At 55.3% G+C, this 22,131-nt stretch overlaps 1 protein-coding gene across 2 annotated transcripts in view; it reads right to left on the bottom strand.

Annotated features, from left to right (window-relative positions):
* Positions 1-1,371: 1,371 nt before the first annotated feature.
* SIN3B (SIN3 transcription regulator family member B) overlaps positions 1,372-22,131 on the bottom strand; it is a 37,734-nt gene continuing 16,974 nt past the window's right edge. The window contains exons 6-19 of one of the 2 annotated variants that reach the window (XM_068536782.1): positions 19,275-19,397; positions 18,110-18,199; positions 17,527-17,645; positions 13,499-13,706; positions 12,091-12,207; positions 10,764-11,002; positions 9,844-10,027; positions 8,479-9,082; positions 8,094-8,263; positions 5,405-5,542; positions 5,024-5,116; positions 3,778-3,872; positions 3,364-3,568; positions 1,372-3,264 (exon numbers count right to left, since the gene is read on the bottom strand). In XM_068536782.1, the coding sequence (XP_068392883.1) occupies positions 3,034-3,264; positions 3,364-3,568; positions 3,778-3,872; positions 5,024-5,116; positions 5,405-5,542; positions 8,094-8,263; positions 8,479-9,082; positions 9,844-10,027; positions 10,764-11,002; positions 12,091-12,207; positions 13,499-13,706; positions 17,527-17,645; positions 18,110-18,199; positions 19,275-19,397 (2,616 nt within the window). In that variant the 3' untranslated portion in view covers positions 1,372-3,033. Of the gene's footprint in view, positions 3,265-3,363; positions 3,569-3,777; positions 3,873-5,023; positions 5,117-5,404; positions 5,579-8,093; positions 8,264-8,478; positions 9,083-9,843; positions 10,028-10,763; positions 11,003-12,090; positions 12,208-13,498; positions 13,707-17,526; positions 17,646-18,109; positions 18,200-19,274; positions 19,398-22,131 lie in introns of both variants that reach the window. The other variant, XM_068536781.1, reaches the window with a different exon arrangement.

A 22,131-nucleotide genomic window follows, 5' to 3' on the forward strand; every position in this document is an offset into this window, starting at 1 on the left:
GGGCCCTGGCCATCCCCGGATGTGAGACATCTAGGGCAGCACCAAGCCTCGGTCACAAACTCCCCAGGAGCTCTGACCCTCTGGGGAGTTGTGCACTGCCAGGGGCGTGTAGGGGGTGTCCCTGGGAGGCAGCTGTGGCCCCTTGGGAAGGTTGGGGACAACTCTTGGGAGAGGACTTGCCAGGTGGCAGGGTGGGCTGGGCAGAAGGCAGGGCCAACTGAGCTCAGGGACCCAATGGGCGAGGCCTGGCAGTGGGCACTGAGTGGGAGTGAGGGGAGGGGGTTGGCCAGTTGCGCTGTAAAAGCCTCACGGTGGGGGGGGGGGGGCAGCTAAGAGGACCCTAAGCAGAGCTGAGGGCTCCCTCTTACCTGGAGGCAGGTGTGGGGCTGGTAGGAGGGGGTCCTGGAGATGTTCAGGGGACCCAATGATGGTGAAGACACAGGAGGTGAGAGGAAAGGAGGGGGCAGGGGGGCAGCTGGGAGGGGGGACCAGAGAGCACGGAGGGTGGTTTTGTAGGGCTGGAGGAAGGAGAGACCCCGCAACCCCTGCCATCTGTGGGCTTCTGGACCTGGTGTCAGAAGCGGGTGGGCAGGCACAGAAAGCTCACAGCAAACGCTGCAGTCTTCAAATTGTTTTGCATGTGCAACACTGGAAGGAAACACTTCTCATTTCCAGCAAATACGAAAACTGAGCTGGGAATGAGCACACCCAAGTCCCCTACATACGAACCTTCAAGTTGCGAACGTGGGTTCCATCAGCGTCGGGCATGAGTGAAATTGCAGCTTGCCCTCCGTCTCCTATTGCTGACCGTCCTTCAGCTCTACCATCTCCCACCTCCTCTGCCTCCTCCAGTCAGTAACTCTTCTCACCTGTTCACTTGACGCCAGCCCTGTATGCCAGCTGTTGTACTGTGCTACTGCCCTTTTTAAGGTACTGTACTGTAAGGTTCAAAATGTTTTATTTTATGTATTATTTGTGTGAAAAGTATTATAAACCGATTACAGTACAGTACCATATAGCCGATGGTGTTAGTTGGGTACCTAGGCTAACTTCGTTGGAACAAATTGGACTTGGGAACGCGCTCTCGGAACAGAACTTGTCTGTCTGTAGGGGACTTACTGTATTCTAGAAAACACTCTGGAGGCGGGGCCATGCCCCGGGGGAAACAGGACCCTGTTGCGCAGCCACAGGGAAGCCACGGGGGGTCCCCACATGGGGTCTGAGGGCTCCCAGGCGCGCCTGTGCTGACACTCCCTGCGGTCAGGCCAACTCCCCCGGCAGTGAGACGTCACCCCCAGATTTGCTCACAGGAAATGACTGACCGAACCTCACAGCTTTAGATTAATATTTAATTTTTAACTTTAATGTGCAAATAAATAGAAAAGGAAAACTACATTCAAAACAGCTGCAAAGGAAGAACAAGCCCCAGAACAGAAATTCTTCAAAAACAGAAGAGATGCTCCCTAGAAGCATGCAGGGTGGGGGGCTTGGTGGGGTATAGCCCGCACCCCGGGCCCAGGCAGAGGGCACAGGAGGGGCTGCGGGCTCCCGAGGAGGACGGCTGCCGGGAGGGTCTGGTTCAGGAATTCTGATAAGTTTCCTTCTTATAAAACAAGGATGCGTACAAAGTGCATGGATTACACGTGAGAAAACCCGGGTGAGGAGACACCCAGGTGGGACAGGTTGGCCTTGGAATCGCCCAGGCCTGGAGTCACAGGCTTTGCAAACCTCGAGTTCCACAGGTAAACTTCTAGAAACACGTCTCCGATTCCCGGAACCTTGGGTTTGGCACAGCTCAGCTGCAGGAAGGCAAGGGCTGCGGCTGGCAGAGGCGGCTGCACGGGGGTTCTTCCAGGCCCACGGGTCAGTGGAGCCCACTTGCTGATGGTGTCAGGGGCCCGGCCAGAGCTTCTCACGGTGCAGGAAGTTCAAAAAGCTGGTTCCTAGCCCAAACTGCTTGGCATTCTTGGCACAGAAGAAGCTTTCGCCCCTCACACGGTACCCGCCCCGGGTGGTGGCCGCAGGAACGGAGGCGTTGGGGCGGGTGTGCGCAAGTCCACGAAGAGGGCTGTCACCCCCAGAGAGGCCGTGGGACTTGGCCGTTGTAGAACTTACAACCACTAAGAGAGCATAAAGGAATAAATATGTGTGTGCATATATATACTTCTAGAATGTCCATCTTAGGTACACAACCGCACCCCAGGGCCCTCCCAGGGTGGGACCACTCGAGCTCAGCGGGTGCGGCAGGCCAGGCCCCTCCCCCCTCACGTGCCCAGAGTCCAGCTGTCGGATCAACATGGGGTTTGAGTCTCTTTTTTTTCCAGAGCAGGGTCTTCTGGGCAGCTCTGGTGCTGCCTGCCCACTCTATGTCTGGATGTCAAAGCAGGATCCCAACAGCTTGGCTGAAAGGGCTCTTCTCACTTTCAAAGTGACTGAGGACCCCAGGCACCCGCCGGGCCAAGCCGATGCCCGAACTGTCAGATGCAGGTTGTCGCCCAGCTTGGGAAATGTTTCTAGAAGCTTGGGAAGGACATGCTTTTCAAGCAGGTCCACCTGGGCCCGACTCCTCCGATGTCAGGGACCCGCAAACGCTGACCCCTCCCGAACGTGAGCCCTCGCGCGGCTCTTCACCCACTTTCACCAAACGCAGAAAACGACCAGCGGTGCCCAAGCCTGGGGGTTTGGCACGTGTGACGGGAGTAGCCCAGCAGGCATGTGAATGCACTCTCTTGGCCCTTGACCGGTGCACTGCTCCTCCCCCTTCCAGTGGGGACTAAGCCCCTAGAGTTCAAGTGCGGGGGGGTGGTTTACGTCTGGCACAGGACGGGCCCAAAGGAAGCGGGGAAGCCAAGAGGGATGGCAGCGTGGGGCCGAGAGCCGACACAACCCGCCCTTCTCTGGAGCTCACAGCCCATAGCAGCAAGGCTGGGGGACGCTCTGCTCCCCTCACACTGTCCATGAAAACGCCCGATGGACACGCAGGCCAAGGAAGCAACTGCACTAAGTGCGAGTCGTGGTGCCCGTGTGGGAGCGTCAGGGCGAGGCCGGGCGGCGGCTGTACTGCACTCGGTAGCGGGTCACCGGCAGCCCGTGCACATGAGCCGTCTCGCAGAGCGTCTTGCAGGGCACCATGTCCTCGTCCTCCTCGCCCATCAGCCAGTCCTGCACCAGGCTGGCTGCCTCCACCGGCACGTTGTCCTCCAGCCAGCGGCTGTGCCACTCCTCAAAGTGCTGGTGGTGGCGCAGCAGGACCAGGGGCTGCACCTGCAGGGGGCGGGGGAGAGAAGAATCAGGATGGCCCAGGCACCCCAGACAGCTGTGGGCTGGCCCCCAGGGTCCCGGGACGTGGGCAGGGAGGGGCACCTGCTTGGCCCGGCCGAGCGTCCCGCGGCGGTACATGTAGTCCTCGGAGTTGACGATGAACATCATCTTGTGGGTGCTGAGCTTGAAGCGGCAGTCCACGTTGCAGGCGCTCTCCACCCCGACCAGCCGCTTCCAGGAGCTCTTGGCCTCGCCCCGCAGCGCGCGCACCTGCTCACACTGCCACCTGCGGAACTTCTTGAGGTTCCTGGGGGCGAGAGGAGGATCTGCAAACTAGAAGGTCCTTGTGGCCCAGAAACACTGGGAAGATGCCTGACCTCCCAGGGCTGGAGAAACGCAATCTGAAGCAATGAAAACCACCACCCAAACCCTTTGATTCCGTGAAAACTAATAAAACCCCGTCACGCTGGGTGCTGGCAACGGTGGGAGAGGCCCCCGGGCCCGAAGTCCGCTCACCTCTGCAGGAACACAGGCTTCAGGAGGAAGCCCTCGGTGGGCGAGCTGGACGCACCCTCGGTCCCCACGTACTGCTCCACGTACCGAGCCAGGTGCTTGGGGGACAGAGGGAGACACAGCCCAGGTCATCAGAGGCTCCCGGGGACTTTGTCCCCACCCCTCCCGAAGCACTAGGATAACAGCGACGGAGGACCCTGATGTGTGGTAGAGACCAGCAGACTGCAGCTCCCGATAAAGGGCTCAGCTGGAGTGGGACACACACACCCAGGCCACCATTCAGATGATTTATGGCCTTTCGTGCTTAAGTGGATAAATCCCTGCTGTGTAACGACTTTTCTGTATCCATCACGTGGTAAGTTCACGTGGAACAGGAGGCCCCTGACACGGAGGGGAGCGGGGTCTGGGGGACGTGTGGGCAGGAACAGACATGAGGACTCAAACAGCAGGGAGGAAGAGGGAGAGAGCTGGCAGGAATTGCGGGTGAGCAAAGGGTGGGGCCCGAAGGGGTCACCAGGTCCAGGGCAGACACGGCCTGCAGCGTCCAAGGGAGCCTTCAACTGCTCACCACCCTGTTAAAGCACGAGGCTCCTCCAGACTCAAGCTTAACAAAACCACATTTGCCGGAAACTTCTGGAAGGGACCGGGTGTGCAGGCCCCTACCCTCCCTTGTTTTGGAAAGTGTTTCCAGCGAAGGGCGCTGTGAAGGGAGCCCCCGAGGCTGTGGTGGGTGGTGCCCCAGCTCTGTGAAGGTGGCTTGGGGCTTCTGGGCCCTGCTCCCTGGCGTGCGGGCACCAAGTGGAATGTGCACCTCAACGTGTGGGCCAGGCGGGTTTTCTCCCGGTGGTCGGGGGGCAACCAGAGCTCTGAGCTTCATGCACGGGGAGCGCAGCGGCCACATGCCGTGGGGTCTGAGTGACTGGGCTGGCCATGGGCGGATGGCATGGTGTCGGCAGCAGGTGGCAGGAGCCGGGGTTTGGGGGGAAGCTGGCCTGGCTCCCACACGGCCTTCCGGCCCTGGGACACACACCCCTGGCTCCTGAGAGGCCACCCGCAACTCCCACCTCCCGTTGCATTTCCAAGGAGAGCGTTCAGCCTGCACAGAGGCTTCTCTGGTGGACGTTTTGCGGCCTGTGCTCAGCCAGCATGCGCCTGGGCTCCCGTGGTGGGAGCCCCACGATGCTGCCTGTGGCTGCTCCCGGCCCCCACGGTGTGTACAAGGCACAGAGCACAGGGCTGCGGTCCTCACCTGCACCTCTAGTGGGTCCTCTGTCTGGGCTTCCTCGGTGTCCAGGAGCTCAATGGTCATGATCACCTGCCCTTTCCGCTGGAGGAACATCACCTGGGGAAGGAGGGGGACAAACAGCCTGAAGCCACGAGAACAGCCCAGGCCGGCAGAGGATGAGGTCAAAAGGTCATCAATGATCCCTCTTCACCAGCCTCCAAGCCCCATCCTTCCTTGAGGAACCACGTGCTGGGCGCCCACCTCACAGGCCCTGTGGTGCCCTCCGGGGCCGGGGCCTGCATCCAGAGGCCCAGCGAAAGCAGCACACGGTACTGGGCTCCTGTCGTGGGCGCCCGCCGTGCTCCCCCCAGCCTTGTGTGGGGCTGAGCGTGGCTGGCCTCTCACCTTAAAGCAGTTCTCGTCAGCCATGCACCGCTCGGCCTTCCACTGATAGCTGGTCTCCCTGGCGGCGCGGACACAGCGGGAGGACAGGTTGCCGCCGGCAGCGCCCCGCTTCTTCTCGTTCAGGTAGAGCTCCACCACCTTCAGACAGACATCGTCGCTCACGAGGTGGTGCAGCTGCCGGGGAGGGAGGGCCGGTGGGTGCCTGGCGTGTGCCCGCCAGGAGGGGTGAGGCACAGCCACCGCTCCCACCTCCTGCTGGAGCCCCCACCTCACCCAGAGACGGCGTGGCAAAGTCCACGGGGTGGGGGCGCAGACCAGCGTCCAGCGGGCTGTGCAGGGCGACCTCCATGCCGGATGCAGACCAGAGCAAACTAGACCAGACTAAACCAGACCAGACTGGGGCAGACCAGACCAGACTAAATCAGAGCAAACTAGCAAACTGGACCAGACCAAAAACAAGACCAAACTAGACCAAACCAGACAATAGCAAACCAGAGCAAACTAGAGCAGACCAGCAAACCCTGCCTGGGTATGAGAAACGCACAGAAAAAATACAAAAGAAAATGTGCCAAAATGGGGATGGTAATCATAAAAGCAGTGATTATCTTCCCCCAGTGTTCAGTCATAAACACAAGTAATTCCTTTAATACCGATAAACATACTTAAAACCTTTAGGCTTAGGATGACACAAGGATTGGAAAAAGCCGAGGCCGCAGGGTCAGACGGAGCCGGCGTGAGTCGGCCCCTCTGCGCGCGAGCTGTGGCCCAGACAGGCTACTGCAGGCTTAGGGCCTCAGGCTCTGCTCTGTGTGTCCCTCTGCTGAGTGGCCTCAGGCTCTGCTGTGTGTGTCCCTCTGCTGACGCGTGGACACACGTGGGTCTCATACGGTGCCTGACATCCGGCACATTCCCAATCAACATTAGCTGCTGTTACTGAAAATAAGAAATCCTAATTTAAAAAATAAATAAAAGGAAGTAAAGAGTGTGGATACAACGCTGCAGGTTACAGGTGTTGCATGGAGGGGCCCTGTGAGCCACACGTGGGGGTCCTGCCCTCACTATGCCTCCAGCTAAACAGCTCCATTTTTATTGCTTCTTTTATCTTTTAAAACAGGTTTTACCGGAGACATTTGTGGAGAGAAGGAGTTTTTTTTTTTTTAAAAAGGCATGAGTCAAAGTATATGGTCCAGTCCTCCTGGTGCTACAGATGGGGCCGCCGTCCTGAGAGCTGTGGCCTGTTGGGAGCCGACTCGCTCGGTCCAGGAGAGATGAGAGAGCCCTCCTCCTCTACCACCAACCCCCCGCCCCTGGGCAGGACCAGAGTGGGCCAGGAATCTGGAAGCTTCCCCCAAGGCTGGCTGTGCCTGCCTGCACCCCACCTGGGGGAGCAGAGGTCATGCACACATACGGCCCACAGGGGATGCAAAGCGCTGCTCCAAGGGCCCAAATGGGAGCTCCTCCCTGGAATCCTTCCCTGGTGGACGATGAAGGAGCCAACGGGCATCTCAGCAGACAGGAATCTCAGAGAATCACGCTGCCTGGACATAGCCAGACGCTGAGTTTATACAGCTTCAAAACCAGGGACTCTATCCCAGTGTCAGAGATCGGCAGCAGGTGCCCGTGAGTGGGGGGGTGGCTGGAGGGAGCACGGGTTGGGTGTCCCTTTGTGAAGACCCACCGGGCTGCACACTGAGGAGTCGGCACTTCTCTGTATGTGTTTTACTTCAATAAGAAATTTGTAAGACCTGGAAGGAACTGCCATCTTTAAAATGTTTCTAGTAACTGTACCTGCGTGGCAGAGCAATGACATCATTCCTTCCTCTGCTTCTTTCCCACTTTATGATGAACAGCCTCACTTGATAACCAGGAAATGAAAGTCAAGTTGAACAACAACTCGAGTGGTCACCAAGCAGGACCCGCGTCCCGGGACCACACCCGACTTGTCTGGGGCTTTGCTGTTTATATACTTATGACCAATTTCCTCTTGTTGGCCTTCAGCCGTGCGTGATGCTGATGCACGTCACCGACATTCCCCCGCCGGGAAAAGTGGGCCAAAGGTTCTTTACATGTTGCCAAACGACCCTCACGAAAGGTTTGTCAACAGGGGCTCAGACATATCCTCGCACACGCACACCCACAGCAGCACTGGTCGCCGCCGCCAAAAGGTGGAAACAACCCAAGTGTCCATCAACGGATGAATGGAAGAACACAATGTGGTCCATCCACACAACGGAATGTTATCTGACCATAAAAATGGATGATATACTAACACACGCTACAATGTGGATGAACCTTAAAAACGTTATGCTGAGTGAAAGAAGCCAGACACAAAAAGGCCACACAGTATGTGATTCTGTTTATGTGAAATACCCAGAACAGGCAAATCCAGAGAGACAGAAAAGGGCTGGGAGAGGAGGGATGGGGAGTGACTGCTGATGGAGACAGGGTTTCTTTGGGGGAAGATGGAAATGTTCTAGAACTAGTCAGAAATGATGGTTGCACAACACTGCAAATGTGCTAAATTCCACTGAAACGTTCACTTAAAACTGGAGAATTTTACATTACAAGAATTCTACCTTAATTGAAAAAAAAAAGGAAAGGTGCCAAGCACGGGATCAACCGCAGGCGCAGGAGTGAAGGAAGGGACGCGCAGGGAGGTGCTGCCCGCCGCCCGCCCGCGCCTGCTCACCTGCCGGGCGATGCTCTGCACCAGCTTGTCCATGGTGAAGCCCACGTAGGCGTGGATGGTGAACATCTCGCGCAGGGTGTCCTCGTACTGCGTGGGGTCGATGCTGCCCTCCAGCAGGCTCCGCACCATGTCCAGGAAGGCCGGGTAGTACTCCTCCAGCTCCACCTCACCTGAGGGGGCGGCACCGTGGTCACCGAGGGCCCGGCTCCCACGCGGCCACCACCGGGAAGGATCTGGAGTCTCCACTGAACGTGAGCAGCCCACGTTCACCGCCTCCCACCGCAGGTGGCCCGTGGCCCTGGGGCGGCTGCTCGGCGGGCCCGCCTCCCCTCCCGGATCTCAGAGGCAAGCCCCCACGGTGTCACCCCTGGGCCCAGGGGCTCACTTGGCTGCTTCAGCCGCAGCTCCATGGCGGGGTCGTTGCCCTTCTCCCGGCGGCCCTCGCAGAGCAGTTTCTCCCTTTCCTTCTCCGTCCGGTACTCCAGGAGCTGCTTCTGTGCCTGGCGGTAGATCTTCAGAAGCCTGGAGCACAGGGTCTGATGGAGGCGCAGGAAGAAATACCAGTTGTTGTTGGCGAAGAAGAGGCTGTAGACGTCGTCCAGGGGCTTGTGCTGCGGCGGCGGCTGCTCCGTGGCCGGCGCCTCGCCCGAGGCCCCCTTCTCCTCCGGGGCGCTGCTCTGCGGCCCGGGCGCTGGCTTCTTCCGGTCACCAGGGTCTGCACTCTGCCCCTGGGGGCTCCCCCGGCCCTCATCGGCGGAGTCCTCGGACGCGCCCAGGTCCAGCTGCTGGGAGAAGAAGAGGCTGGGCACGAACTGGTGCACCAGCTGGTGGATGGTGCCCTGGTCCTCCTTCTGGATGGCCGGCTGCCGCTTCACGTAGTAGCTGATGAGGGCGGCCGCGTCCTCCAGGATCTGCCGGTCCTCGTACACGAAGATGAGGTGCGGCTCGCTGGAGGGGGCGCTGCGGCCCTCCGAGTGCTGCTCCTGGTGCTGGGGAGACAGGGCGGCCGTGAGACGGGACGCGGCCCACTGGGAGAACTCCAAGTAGGGGGGTCCAGGGCCATGGGGCTCTGAGGGCATCACAGTGGCTGGGGGCCCAGCTGAGCTCTGGGACCAAAACGAGGCCGAACTCCCACTACCAAGGCCTGCAGCAGCACTCAGAGGCTGGGGGAAACGAGGGGAGCGGCACCCTGATTATTCGCGTCCAGCTGACCCAGGCTGCCTCGGGGGTGAGGAAGGCTCAGGGAGGACCACGGGCCTCTGCCCACCATCATTCGTTCACAGACACTTGGCTAGACCCCGGAAGACCTGCGACTGCTTGCACTCCAGCCCCACCACCCCCAGCCCTGCACACCCGGTCCGTCACCACCCCGCAACGTCCCCTGCCTCTGTCCTTTCCCCACCTGCCACCAGCCCTTCCATGGTCCTGCCATCACCCGGTGCCGGCACAAGCCTCCCACCTGCTCGCTCCCGTTCACCAGCCCACGCCAACCACTCCCCTCACTGAGTCCAGAGCCACACAAGAGCACGGTCAGCCCTAGTCGCCCCCCTCTGCTGACAATGGCAGGGTGGCCTCAATCCGCCTTCTGGGCCAGCCCTATGCTGGGTGCTACGGAAACACCCATCCTCACCCCTACGCAGCCCTGCGAGGGCAACGGAGACACAAGAGAGCTGGCCATCTGCCCGAGGCCAGAAGAGCCAGAGCTTGGGCGCGGGCAGCCTGCCCCGACCCCGGCTGAGGAGGGCCTCACCTCGTCATAGACGCTCTCAATCTCATTGAGCAAGCTCTTGGAGCGAAGGGCCTTGGTGTCGTTCTGCTTGAAGTTCACGGCCTGGTGGTCCAGGGACTTGAGGTACGCCTTCTCATACTGCTCCCGCCAGATCTTGTTGAAGCCCTGCTGGGCCTCCCGCCACTCCTCCTCTTTGGCCTTCAGCCTGCAGGGCCAGAGGGGCTCAGCACAGGGACAGCCCGGGACACCCGCCCGAGTCATCCCTGTGCAGGGCCAGCCTGTCTTCCACCCACAGACCCACTGGACACGTTCCACACTTGGGACAGCCAGCTCCAGGCCTGTGCAGTGGGCTCTGTGCTGTATAAAGGAGGGAGGGGTAACGGCCCCGTGGAACCCGCACAGCCAGTTTTACGGTTTCTCAAACATCGCTGTCCTGGCCCACAGAACTGACTGCGCTCTATGCAGCTGCTGGCTCGACCACCGGGCTCCCTTGCTCAACTGTGAACCCTGCAATGGAAGGGACTGTGTCGGGCTCGCTTGGCTCTGCAGCCCCAGGGCTGGGCACAGCACCTGGCTGAGGGCAGCCGCTTAACCAATACATGTTCACCGGCACAGTGAGGGTCCCAAACATATGATTAAATAAAAGGCAAGCCGTGATACAGGATGGTCCCATTTGTGCTTTAAAGTAGTTACCTTTCATGTTCATGTTTAGATATGATTATGTGCATGGCAGAAAGTTCCAGGAGGACACAAACAACTGTTGACAGTTGTGCTTTCCTCTCGGGACTGGAATGGGGAGATGAAGCAAGACTGGAAAACACTGTAGTCAACCAGACTGAGACGCCAGGGACCCCCTCACGATTACACCCGTGACACACAGCACTAATGAGCTGCTGGGGGGCTCCCTGCCGCAGGCAGGGTGGTCAGAAGCGTGAGGACACCTTTTCAGGACGACGGGGACAGCAGTGACAGGGTTCTTCTTGAGGCTCTCAATGATCTCCGGAGCCTTGTCGCCGTAAATGCGGTGGATGGCGCGGCGCTGGATCACCTCCGACGTGCCCCCCAGACAGTCGTCCAGCCGGAACTTCTCCTGGTCTTCCGGCGCCATCCGGGAGAGCTTCTTCTGCACGCTTTCCAACACCCGGATCGTGGCCAGGTTGGTCTCCAGGACAACGTCTAACTAAGGAAAAGAAAGCAGAAAGGGGTCAGCTGTCGGGGTGTCAGCGGGGTCCTAGGGACGGGCCTGGGCTGGCAGAAGGGATGTGCAGAACTGAGGAGGGGATGACAGACATCAGGGTGTGGTGGCCCTGCCGCGGGTCCGGGGGACTGGAGCGAGCACAGCTGGTTACGGGGGTGAGGGGCCGGTCCAGACCTGGGCGATGATGGCGTCACCTGGACCTCACCACTGGTGGACCCATCTGAGGAGGGGAACAGGTCCTAGGCTGGCCCTTTCCACAGGCATCAAAAGCACGTTACACTCAGCAATGAAGAGGAAGGGAAGCGTGGTGCATACAGCCCCCGGGTGACTCCCAAGAACATGTGCTGGGGGGAGCCAATCCCCAAAAGCTATATACCGTGTGACTGATTCCACTTAGGACAAAGTGAAGGAGGTGGAGGATAGGCTGACGGGATGCTGGGAATTGGGGAGGGAGGTGGATGGGGATATAAGGGAACAGTGTGAGAGATCCTCCTGCTGGGGGAACTGTTCAGTATCTTGGCTGTGGTGCTGGATACATGGAGCTCCACAGGTGAGAGAACCGCACAGAGCTAAACACACATGCGCGTGCTTGTGCACAAGATACCCTGCTCCCCCGCGCGCCCCACGAATACAAGTCCAACTAGGGAGACGTGAATAAGATCATGGCCGGGTCAATGTCCATATGCCGGCTCTGACACTGTGCCAGAGATTTACAAGCTGTTACCACTGGGGAAAGGGCACCCGGATCACTCTGTGTTATTTTTTAAGCTGCACGTGAACCTACAATGATCTCGGTAAAAATTTCTATTAAAGAAATTAACTTAAGTGAACCTAATTTTAGTTAATGAAACCACACACGCACAGTACCAACGCCTAGCCAGCCTGGAGGCCATCAAGGCAGAAAAGGGGGGCTTTCAGGAGCCGCCCCCTGCTGGAAAGCACTGGAATCCCCGACACTCTAAAGGAGGCCAGAGGGCTCAAGGAGGATCACGATACATCCCAGGGTGCAGAGGAGATGAAGTGGGGAAAGCGAGGGCAGGGCCGTGGAGAAGGCGGGCCCGCACACACACCTCGAAACGCTCGTCCTCACAGCGGTGCAGCTGCTCCTCGTAGGGCGTCTTCTTGGAGCTGACGAAGGTGGAGTCCTCTGACCAGGAGGGGAAGGACACCCAGGTGTCGTTCAGTACCTGCACCAAGAGGAAATGCCGTGACCAGCGCGGCAGGCCCCCGCTGCCAGAGTGGTGTACTGTGTTGTCCAGCGTAGAAGATACGAGGATAAGTAACAATACTGATTTTACAGGAAAGTACCTTATCACACAAATGGTAAAATTACTTCTAAAGTGGTTTTAAGGCAAGACGTGGCTTTGATCGAGTGAAGAAATCTTACTATCAATACTTTGGGGCTGGCAAACTTTCTCTGTAAAGGGCCGGACAAGTATTTTAGGTTCTGCAGGTCATTTGGTCTGTCAGGTCTACAGGGATACATCGTTTTATTGCGCTTCACAGATACTGCTTTTTTTTTTTTTTTTTTTTTAAAACAATGTGAAGGTTTGCGGCAACCCTGCATCGAGCAAGCTTATCGGTGCCCTTTTTTCCAACAGCGTTTGCTCACTTTGTGTCTCTGTGTCACACTTTGGTGATTCTCACAATATTTCAAGCTTTTTCGTTATATTTGTTACAGGGATCTGTGATCAGTGACTCGCTGAAGGCTCAGATGACGGTTAGCATATTTTAGCAATAAAATATTTTAAATTAAGGTATATACACTGTTTTGTTCAGACGTAACACTACTGCGCGCTTAATAGGCTACAGTACAGTATAAACATAACTTTTATATGCACTGGGAGACCAAAAAATTTGTGTGACTGGCTTTATTGCGATGTTTGCTTTATTGCAGTGCTCTGGAACCAAACCCACAATAGCTCCAAGGCACGCCTGTACTCAACTCTGCTCTCGTCCTGGTAAAGCAGCCGCAGGCAGTATGTAAACAAATGGGCATGTCTGTTTGCCAATAAAACTTTACTTACAAACACAGGCAGTGGGCCGGATTTGGCTCATGGGCCATAGTCTGCTGACTCCCAGACTACATATCCTGGAATCCAGCAGGCACTCTTGAATTCTGGAAATGCAGTAAGCCTGTCTACTAACCCTGAAAAAGTGTTCAGTGGTCAAGCTAAACAGAAACATGCTGAGGGCAGTGAACCTGGAACAGAGTGGGCTCAAGGCAGAAATAAATCTCAGTCTAAATGACGGAGGAACAAGCCAAACCCTATGCTGGCGCCGTGTGCTCTGCGGCTTGCCAGAACCACCAGCAGGGTGAGAAACTGTCATCTCTACCCATGCCTTTTGTTTTGGCACATCCCGGCACCATCCACCATTCACTATCGGGGGGATCAACACTCGGTCTTCCATGTGGAACACAGGAGGGGTTAAGGAGCATGCAGCACACAAGCTGACGTGAGCCCCGGGAAGTGCTACCTCCTTGCAGATGGCTGTCCTCCCGCTGCACTTGGGCTGCTGGTAGGTTTTGGGGAGCGCCCGGTAGCTGGATCCGATGCGCTTGCATGAGGCGTAGTCGATTTCCCGGCTTATTCCATCCCCGGATCTGTCACTCATGGGTGGGGCGAAGGACAGCTCTTTCACCCCCAGGAAGGACTTGAACTGTGCAAAGAGTTCTGGAAATTTCCTTCAGAAATAAAGACAAGTCGGAGGGAGGTGGGAGGGACAAATTAGGAGTTTGGGATTAGCAAATACACACTACTATATATAAAATAGATAAACAACAAGGTCCTACTGTATAGCACAGGAAACTATATTTGGTATCTTATAATAACCTATAATAGAACAGAATCTGAGAAAGAATAAATAAATATATATATCTGAATCCCTTTGCTGTACACCAAAAACTAACACAACACTGTAAATCAACTATACTTCAATTTTTTTTTTTTTTAGAAAGTCTAAAAAAAAAAAAAAAGAAATAAAGACAAATGGTAAGTAGCATCCCGAGGGCCTTCTGAGAATGATCTAGAGATGTTAAAACGGCTTCACGTTGGTGCCGGCAGTTAAAGATGGTCAGAATCAACATCAGAGAGGAGGGGCGAGAGGCAGGACGAGCATCCAACACGCGTGAAGCTGCCGCGTGTGTGAATCTGCCCTCCAGCCTCTGCCACCAACCAGACCCCACCACTTGCAGGAGGTCCTTGAACACGCCAGATAAGATGACCTGGCCTGGCAGAAGCTGGGGTCAGCGATATCCCCTGACTGGAAGAGGCCGGGCATTAGGCCAAGGACCAGCAAACTAGTCAACCTCCCCACATCTGTCTGTAAATAGTCGATCACGGCCACTCGCTTAGTATTGCCTGTGGCTGCTTGCGCATAATGCCAGAAGCTGGTTAGCAGTGACCCTTGGCCCTTGACAGATAAAATCTGCTTCCCTGCTCCAGGGCCTTCCTCCCTCACGAGGGAGACCCCCTCCCTAGACAAATTCTCATCATGTAATGGTCGTGCATGTCGACGGGAAGATTTTAACGCAACTGACCCCCGATGTCATCTGCATTAATGTTTAAATGAGCATCAAATCCTACAGAAAGGGTGCAGATATTTTGACAGCTGGTGTGATGATCCTGCCATGACTAAGCCTGGCAGTCTCCCCTCATTAACTATGTGCCCCAAGGCGGCCTGCCTGTAAGGACCCCCGCCGCCAACTCAGATCACAAGGAAAACCCGCAAGCCAAAGGAAATGCAGGGAAGGGAGACATCACCAACGTCGGTGCGGAGGATGCCTGAGGTTACAGCGGGATAAACCACTCTGAAGGGGAGGCTTACCCCACTCCAGCCCCAACTCCAGTCACGCTGTCACTCAGCTGCCCGTGGGTGTACAAACCCAGAAAGAAGCTTGCCCATGCAAACACAGGCCTCATGGTGGGGAGGGGGGTGGGCGTGAACGCTAACCCAGCTGGGCATCAGGTCAAGGTGCGCGAGCAGAAGCCGCTTCATTTCTCCGCTCTGCTGCACACTCCCATGGCCCTCTCCCCCGCTTGGAGTCTCTAACTGCTGCTCACATGTCGAAACGGGAATAGCTGACCCTAACCGAGCTCAGAGCACTGGATTCTGAGCTGCGCAGATGTACTTCGATGTGAGCGTGTCCAAAGCCACGTAAAAAACCAGCCACGTTTTAGCCGAGACTGTGTGATGCCTGCCACCCTGCTCTGGGTGGTTTTTCAGAGCGTTAACAGACCTTTAGCAGCCCCAGAAAGTTAATCCAAGTGAAAAGGTCACCCTGATGGGTGTACACTCTTGGGACCACCAAGGAAGCACTTCCTGATGACCCTAACTCGACCTTTGAGTATCCCAGCCCAAGAGCATAATCTCAGCACGGATTACGGGGGGAAACTGGAGATAAACGTCCATTGTTGCAGACCCTGCTGAGGAAACCATGGAACATGCACTGTGCAGTCGCTAAAAACGATCGTTCGGGTCTAAGAATTGCTGAGTTTAAAAAAGTAAAAAAGAGAAGACTACAGCCCAGCCTGACAGTGTGATGCCATTTATGTGAAACTCAACAGCCACACTCAGATCCCGAGAGGAGAGGATGAGCAAAGGGTGGGCTTCCAGGCCGCATCCCCCTGAACTCGCCCATCACCATGCAAAGCTCTCTTATGAGAGCTTATCTTGGAGAGAGTGAGAGGTATCCATTCTGGGCCTCAGTTTCCTCAGCTTAAAATGTATTGAGACACATCGAATGTGTTTAAATTCATGAGTTCACGTAACGCCAAAGAAACTGGTCCCCTTTTCAGTTCCTAATTGGCCTGATGAGACAGGAAAGCGACTCATCACCCTGACACTGTAATAAAGGGAGAAATCAAGCATCTACCTTGGGTCACCAAAAGGTGATAAATACTGTTGAGATGCTCTCTTTTGCAACCCGCGGTGAATGAATAAACAAAGGAATAAACCACAGAAAGAACTCAGAGGATACCACTGCCTCCTGACAGACAGGGGGATGTGGGGGAATGTGAAGGTGCATTCAGCAAAATGCACCCACGCCGTGGGGATGCCAATGCAGACACGGTAAGGAATAAACTTGCAGAGGGAACCTAGAGATGAAGAGGGACGTACAAGACGTATTAGAAAACAAAACCCAGACGACGAGGTGAGACTGAGCCGTGTGTCTGGCGGTGGCCACCTGGGTTGGCTGCGCCGTAATTAGTGTAGGGAGGTGGTCACTCCCAAGGCAAGGGAGGGAGCATGACTCAGATGGCAGGTGGAGGGGCTCCTGGAGGTTGGCAAAGGTCCAGTTGTGACCTGGGTGGTGGGCACAAGGGTGTCTGCCTAATAATGATTCACTAAGCCGTTCTTCTGTTATGTGGTTTCCTGGATCTGTGTTTTATTTTACATTAAAAAAAAAAAAGGTTAAAAAAACTTTTTTAATTAATAGAAAGGGAATCAGGTAGCTGCCCCCAGGGGCCGGCAGCCTCTGGGGCTGTCTTGGGGGCTAAACAGGACGCTGCACACGTCATGTATAATGCGAACTCACCGTGTTCGAGATGCTATTTTAAGGGTCTTCAGGCAGAGCCCATTTGAAACTTTCTGAAACCCTGCGCAGGTATATTTATGATCCCCCTTTGACAGAATGGAAACTGAGGCGCAGACGGGCTAGGAAACTCGCTGGGCATGACAGGGCTGGTGAGTGGGAAGCACACGGGGAGCCAGCGACTCCCCTCCCCACAGCACAGGTGCATGACCTGCGATGCGCAGGCACCTCCCAGGACAGCTCCGCCCCCTCAGGGGCTGCCGGGCCCCCGGGGGGCAGCTCACACAGGGCAGCAGGACGTGCTGGAAGCGGGTAACGGATCTGCCAACAGAGTTTCTCTCTGGGCAGCTGGGATGCTGCGTGGTCATTTCATTCTTCCCAGTAATTTGTTTCTTAGAATTTTAAAAAGCATAATGAATCTCCAGGGAATTACGCTGGGTGAAAAACGCTGATCCTGAATGGTTACACAGTGTGATTCCATTTACATAATACTTTTGCTATATAACTTTAGAGAAGGAACACAGGTTTTAGCGGTTGTCAGGGGCTTGGGGTGTGGGAGGGACGTGGCTATGGGTATCAAAGGCCAACGCAAGGATCTTCGTGGTTCTGAAGCTGCTCGGTACCTGGACAGTGGTGGTGGACACACCAACCTTCACAGGTGATACAGTCGTACACACACACACACAGGTAAAATGGGAAACCTGAAAAGATGGGCGGCTTGTGTGAATATCAACATACTGGCTATGACACTGACTAGAGATGTTGCCACGGGCGAACGCTCCCCAGGACCTCTCTGTGTTCTTTCTTACAACTGCTGGTGAATCTATAACGATCTCTGTAACAACTTCAACTTAAAGACAAGATCGAAAAAAACACATATACTGTTTTCCAAAAACAACAGCCAAAAGAAGGGTGAAAGGAGTTTACGGAAACAAAACCCAAGCGGGGAGCCCCGAGAAGTTTCGCTCACCCTAGAAATGGGCTGACCAGCTGGAGGAGCTCAGAGCCGGACACAAGCTCCTGGTTGAAGAGCGCAATGCAGCGGAGGAAGTTCTCGTAGACCTCCTGGCTCTTCAGCACCCTGCGCACCTGCGGGGAGAGCGAGTCAGGGGGCCCCTACCGGGCCCAACTCCTGCTCCTGAGCACACTTGGTTCTGCTATCACCAGGTGCACACAGAGTCACCAACACAGGCGTGTTCTAAAGGGACTGGCTGTGGTCTGCAGCGGACTGCTCTCCGTGCAGTGATCTTTGGCTCAGACAGCATGTGCCCAGAGCCATCTCCCTGGCTCTGCCCATTGACTCTGGACAGAAGCCCCAGGACCATCTCAGCTTTAGAGATGCCACACAGCTTCTGAGTGGCAGACACGTGCCCCCAAACTTGGTGTGGGCTCTGAGCTCTGCCTTTCCCACCTGTTTCGCTACCTCCTGCCCGCTGCCCACCACTGGCTGCCTGCCGCCTGCTGCCTGCTCCCAACCCTGCCTGCTCAGATCTGAGCTGGGCGAGGCCAGCCTGGACGGGTGAAGGCCCAGAAGTCATGGTCCCACCGCTCACCTTGTCAAAGAAGGAGAACTCCTGCAGAGTCCCGTACTTCCCCACAGTGGCGATGGACAGATCTTTGGTACCACGGAGTTTCATTTTCTTCTGTGGAGAGAAATTCCATGCCATGGATGCTGTGTGCCTCCCACGGGCAGCCCCTGTGTCCATCTTTATTAGAATCATAACATCACCAACGCTGAGCTCTCCTGATGGGAACCGCCATCAGGTGCTGGATGAGGTCTGCCCAAGATCCCCGTGGATGAACCTCTCAGGACCACCCACCTCAGCCTCCATGACCTAGTGAAGGGTCACACAACCACTCTGCCCACAATCTGGGATCTAACTTTCAGCAGTTTAGCGCTTTTGATGTCAGGAGGGATTGTCATAGAGTAAGAACAGCCAGGGAAACATGCCCCTAGATACTGTATCAGAAACCTCTTCCCCTGCCTGTTTCGTCCTGTGGGCCGTGATGGTGATGGGAAGGGGACTTGAACTTGGCCACTCTGCTGAGACATCGAGGACACTACAGAACCGTCTCCCACATGCCTTAAGAATGATGGGGACGTGTCAAGAGGACACAAGAGCCAGCCCAAAGGGCCCCACTGGCCAGGTCTGGGACGGTTTAGGCAACAAGATAAACAGTGATAGTCACGGATTATAACCCGACTCTATGATGATATACATAATTAAATAAATGGAAATGAAAAAAAGCTCTTCCTTACAGTAGAAAGCCAACTAGTAAATGCATAAAGAATGATGGAATTAGAAAATCACCATCACAGGTGATGAGAACAACAGGAGCTGGACCTCAGTGCCTCTCACCCCCTAGCAGGGCACCTTGTGCAGTAACCGACCTGCGCAACTGTACACAGGGGCCCTGCCTGTGAAAGAGCTGTGATGGTGAAAAGGAGCAGACTGAGCAGTACATCCGGTTTCTGCGAGAGGAGGTGACACTCCTTCTCACACAGTCTTGGGAGCCAGGGGGAATAGGTGACCGGCCACCTCACAGGTGAGTTGACTTCTCAAGGTCCCACAGCCAGTCAATTTCAAGCTGGACTGGAGCCTGGACTCGGCCTCATGCCCCAGGTCTCTGCATATTGCTCCTCCAGTCATCTACGGAGAAGGCCAGGCTGCTGGGTGTCCACGCATGCACACATCTATGTGCACAGCTGACAGTTACCTTGGCTGGTGCAGACACGGGACGGAGGAGTGAGGGCCGAGAGCGCTTTTTGCTGTGTTCCAGATTCTTCTCGTGCTCACTCTTTTGGACACTGTTCATTTCACACGGCCCATTTCCTGTGAACTAAGGACACAAACACAGGAAGTGGTCAGCGTTGGAGAGACACAGCCGGGCCCGTCAGTGCTGGTTCTCTACGTATCCTAGTGCATGGAACCACTTGCAGCTCAGCTCATGGCCCCAGCAAGCACTGCCTGCCACGGGCCAGGGGCTCTGTCCCAGTGCGAGGTGACCCTGGCTCTCAAGATGCTCACGTTTACTGGAGGAAAGACCCGTGTAGCCAGCTCACCACAGTCACGCACTGTGAGGCTGGGAGAAGGCTCATGGAAGGCCTCGATGGGCGAGGGTCCTGACAGGTGAGGGAGGGCTCAGTGGGGAGACACTGAAGCTGGGCCTTGGCGTGCGGGGCTCACCCAGCAGACCACTGACAGGGTGTCTGCCTGTGTGTTCGAGCGCACCACAGAAAGGAAAAGAATTTCAGGCTAGAGGACCAGCAACGTGCAAGGCCCTGGCAGCAAGAGGAAGCAGCTGACGGTGCCAGGTCACTGGGGCGGGGGAGGAGGGGTTCCAGCCAAGTTTGTATTCTTTCCTATGAATGAGAAAACGCATCTTGGGGGCAATGTCATCACTTGGTGGGGTGCTCACTGCTAGTCCTCCCAGGCTCTACACCAAGCACTGATTAACAGGTCAGGGTGTTGGCAATATTTATGAAGAATGGTTCTGGAAGGATCTATTCGGCATTTGCATCTGTATGAAAGTTAGAGCAGGCAGGGGGAAGGTGAACAGACCATGGCTTTTCTTCAGGGCTGGGCTGGAGAGGCACACTGCAATCACCCCCACTACGTTCACGTTGCCTGCACCCACTCCCACCACGGGGCCTATACACAAGAGACACTACGTGAAGGGTGTGCTGTCAGCCCAAAGCGTGGGCTGGGTGAACAAGTCGTGGTGCATCCAAACCAAACAGAGGCAACTGTCAGCTATGAGTTAGCTCTGTGTCTCTGTGTCCACTGTGTCACTGCTAGGGACAGGCATACCTGATACACTGTTATAACAAACAGAAAAAACCCCTAGGGGCAGAACAAATGGGACGCCATCTTTTTTAAAAGGATAAACATTTGTTTGCACATTCAGAGGAGATTTCTGGAAAGATACATAAGACACTTGTAAATACTTAACTCTGAGGAAACTGAGGCTAGGAAAAAGGGAAGTTAACTTTTCATACTTGATGCTCTCACTAATGCTTGATTTTTCTCATGCGCATGTACTATTTTTATATTCATAATAATAATAATAAAGACCTATTGTTTAACTACAGGCAAAACCTGTCCCTTAAGAGGATTAAGCTTCTTTGGAGGGATTAGTTATCCGAAGACCCAAGGCTACTCCAAGAACCTAAAGTGGAATAATTCTCAACTGGTATTTGCTGTAGATCCCAGAACAGGTGCAAACACCAATTCCTAAAGGAGGGGGACAGGTGACGATATGACGTGCTGAGTAGGACTTGGGGGGCGGGGGTTGGGAGGAAAGGGGGTAACCCACTGCTCGCCCAGCTAAGCTCACCCAGCTGCAAGGCAAGCTCAGTACCACCGATCTTCCCCTAACAGTTCAGGCAGTTCTTTTGTTTCAGTTAAACGTCCCAATGTGCAAATGCCTGAGGCAGAAGACCCCCAAAGACCATTCACATAGGGACTGGCTCGGCTTGCGTTTGTATATAAAATTGTGCTGGCACACAGCCATGCCCATTCGATGATGTACGGGCCTGTGGCTGCTTTCCCGCTACCACGGCAGAGCTGAGTCTTTGCCACAGAGACTGTCTGGTCTGCAAAGCCTAAGATACTTACTGTCTGGCCCTTTATAGAGAAACTTTGCTAAGCTCTGATCTAGGTGAAGCAGTCGAGTTTAATTAGGACAATATCAAATTTCACCTTTGGTTTCTTTTTCCTGCAGTTTTAACAGGAATCTAAAAGTTAATGAAAAGATCATTCTATATGACAAATTATGAGCATTTTAGTAATTTTTAAAGTTGATTAAATCTTTTAAAATGTACAAGACAGTTCTAATTACACAATGTACACTTAAAAAAAACACTGCTGAATTGATAACAAATGCCATTTAAAGAAACTCTGTGGGCAGGTGCTTTTCTGAGAGAAATGCTTATTTTTCTAGGGTGGGCTTTGTCAGTGTCGGACTTGGTAAATGCCAAGTTGTGTCCACCAGGGGGCACTGCGACCACAGCCCTCAGAGGACAAGAGGCTCTACTCAACCCCAACCCTGACCCATCAAGATGATAACTCAGGAACCAAGGCCTGCAAAGAGTTCACGTGAGCTGTGCAGCAGCAAAAGCTGGCCGGGGACAGAGCCAGGCCTTTCTTCCCTGAGGCCGTGAGGGTGGGCTGCCCCTGGACCCTGAAGCTCTGACAGCAATGGCCCTGGGGAGGCCACCCAGGGACGCCACTGTGCACACACCTCTGCGGGGATGGGGTTCAGGGGAAAAGCTGCCAACGCCAAGGTCAGAGCTGAGATTTGAGGCCAAGATCCGAGAGGATGAGACCCATAAACTATCCACCAACTGTACAAGGGAGCAGCACAGGGCTTTACAGCGGGTGACAGCATGCAGCTTGGGCTCCCAGGGACACAGAGGCCCAAGCACCCACAACCTTGGGCTAAGCCAACACAAGAAGGGCATGAAGCGGGAAGGAGGTGGTGAGAGCCCTCTGCTCCTCAGCCACGTGGACCCCGGAGCCAGTTAGGGGGTCTTTGATGAGCAGGAGCAAACAGAGAAGGAAGACGGGAATGA

This window comes from Eschrichtius robustus, chromosome 2 (assembly GCF_028021215.1).
Source record: "Eschrichtius robustus isolate mEscRob2 chromosome 2, mEscRob2.pri, whole genome shotgun sequence".
NCBI classification, from domain to species: Eukaryota; Metazoa; Chordata; class Mammalia; order Artiodactyla; family Eschrichtiidae; genus Eschrichtius; species Eschrichtius robustus.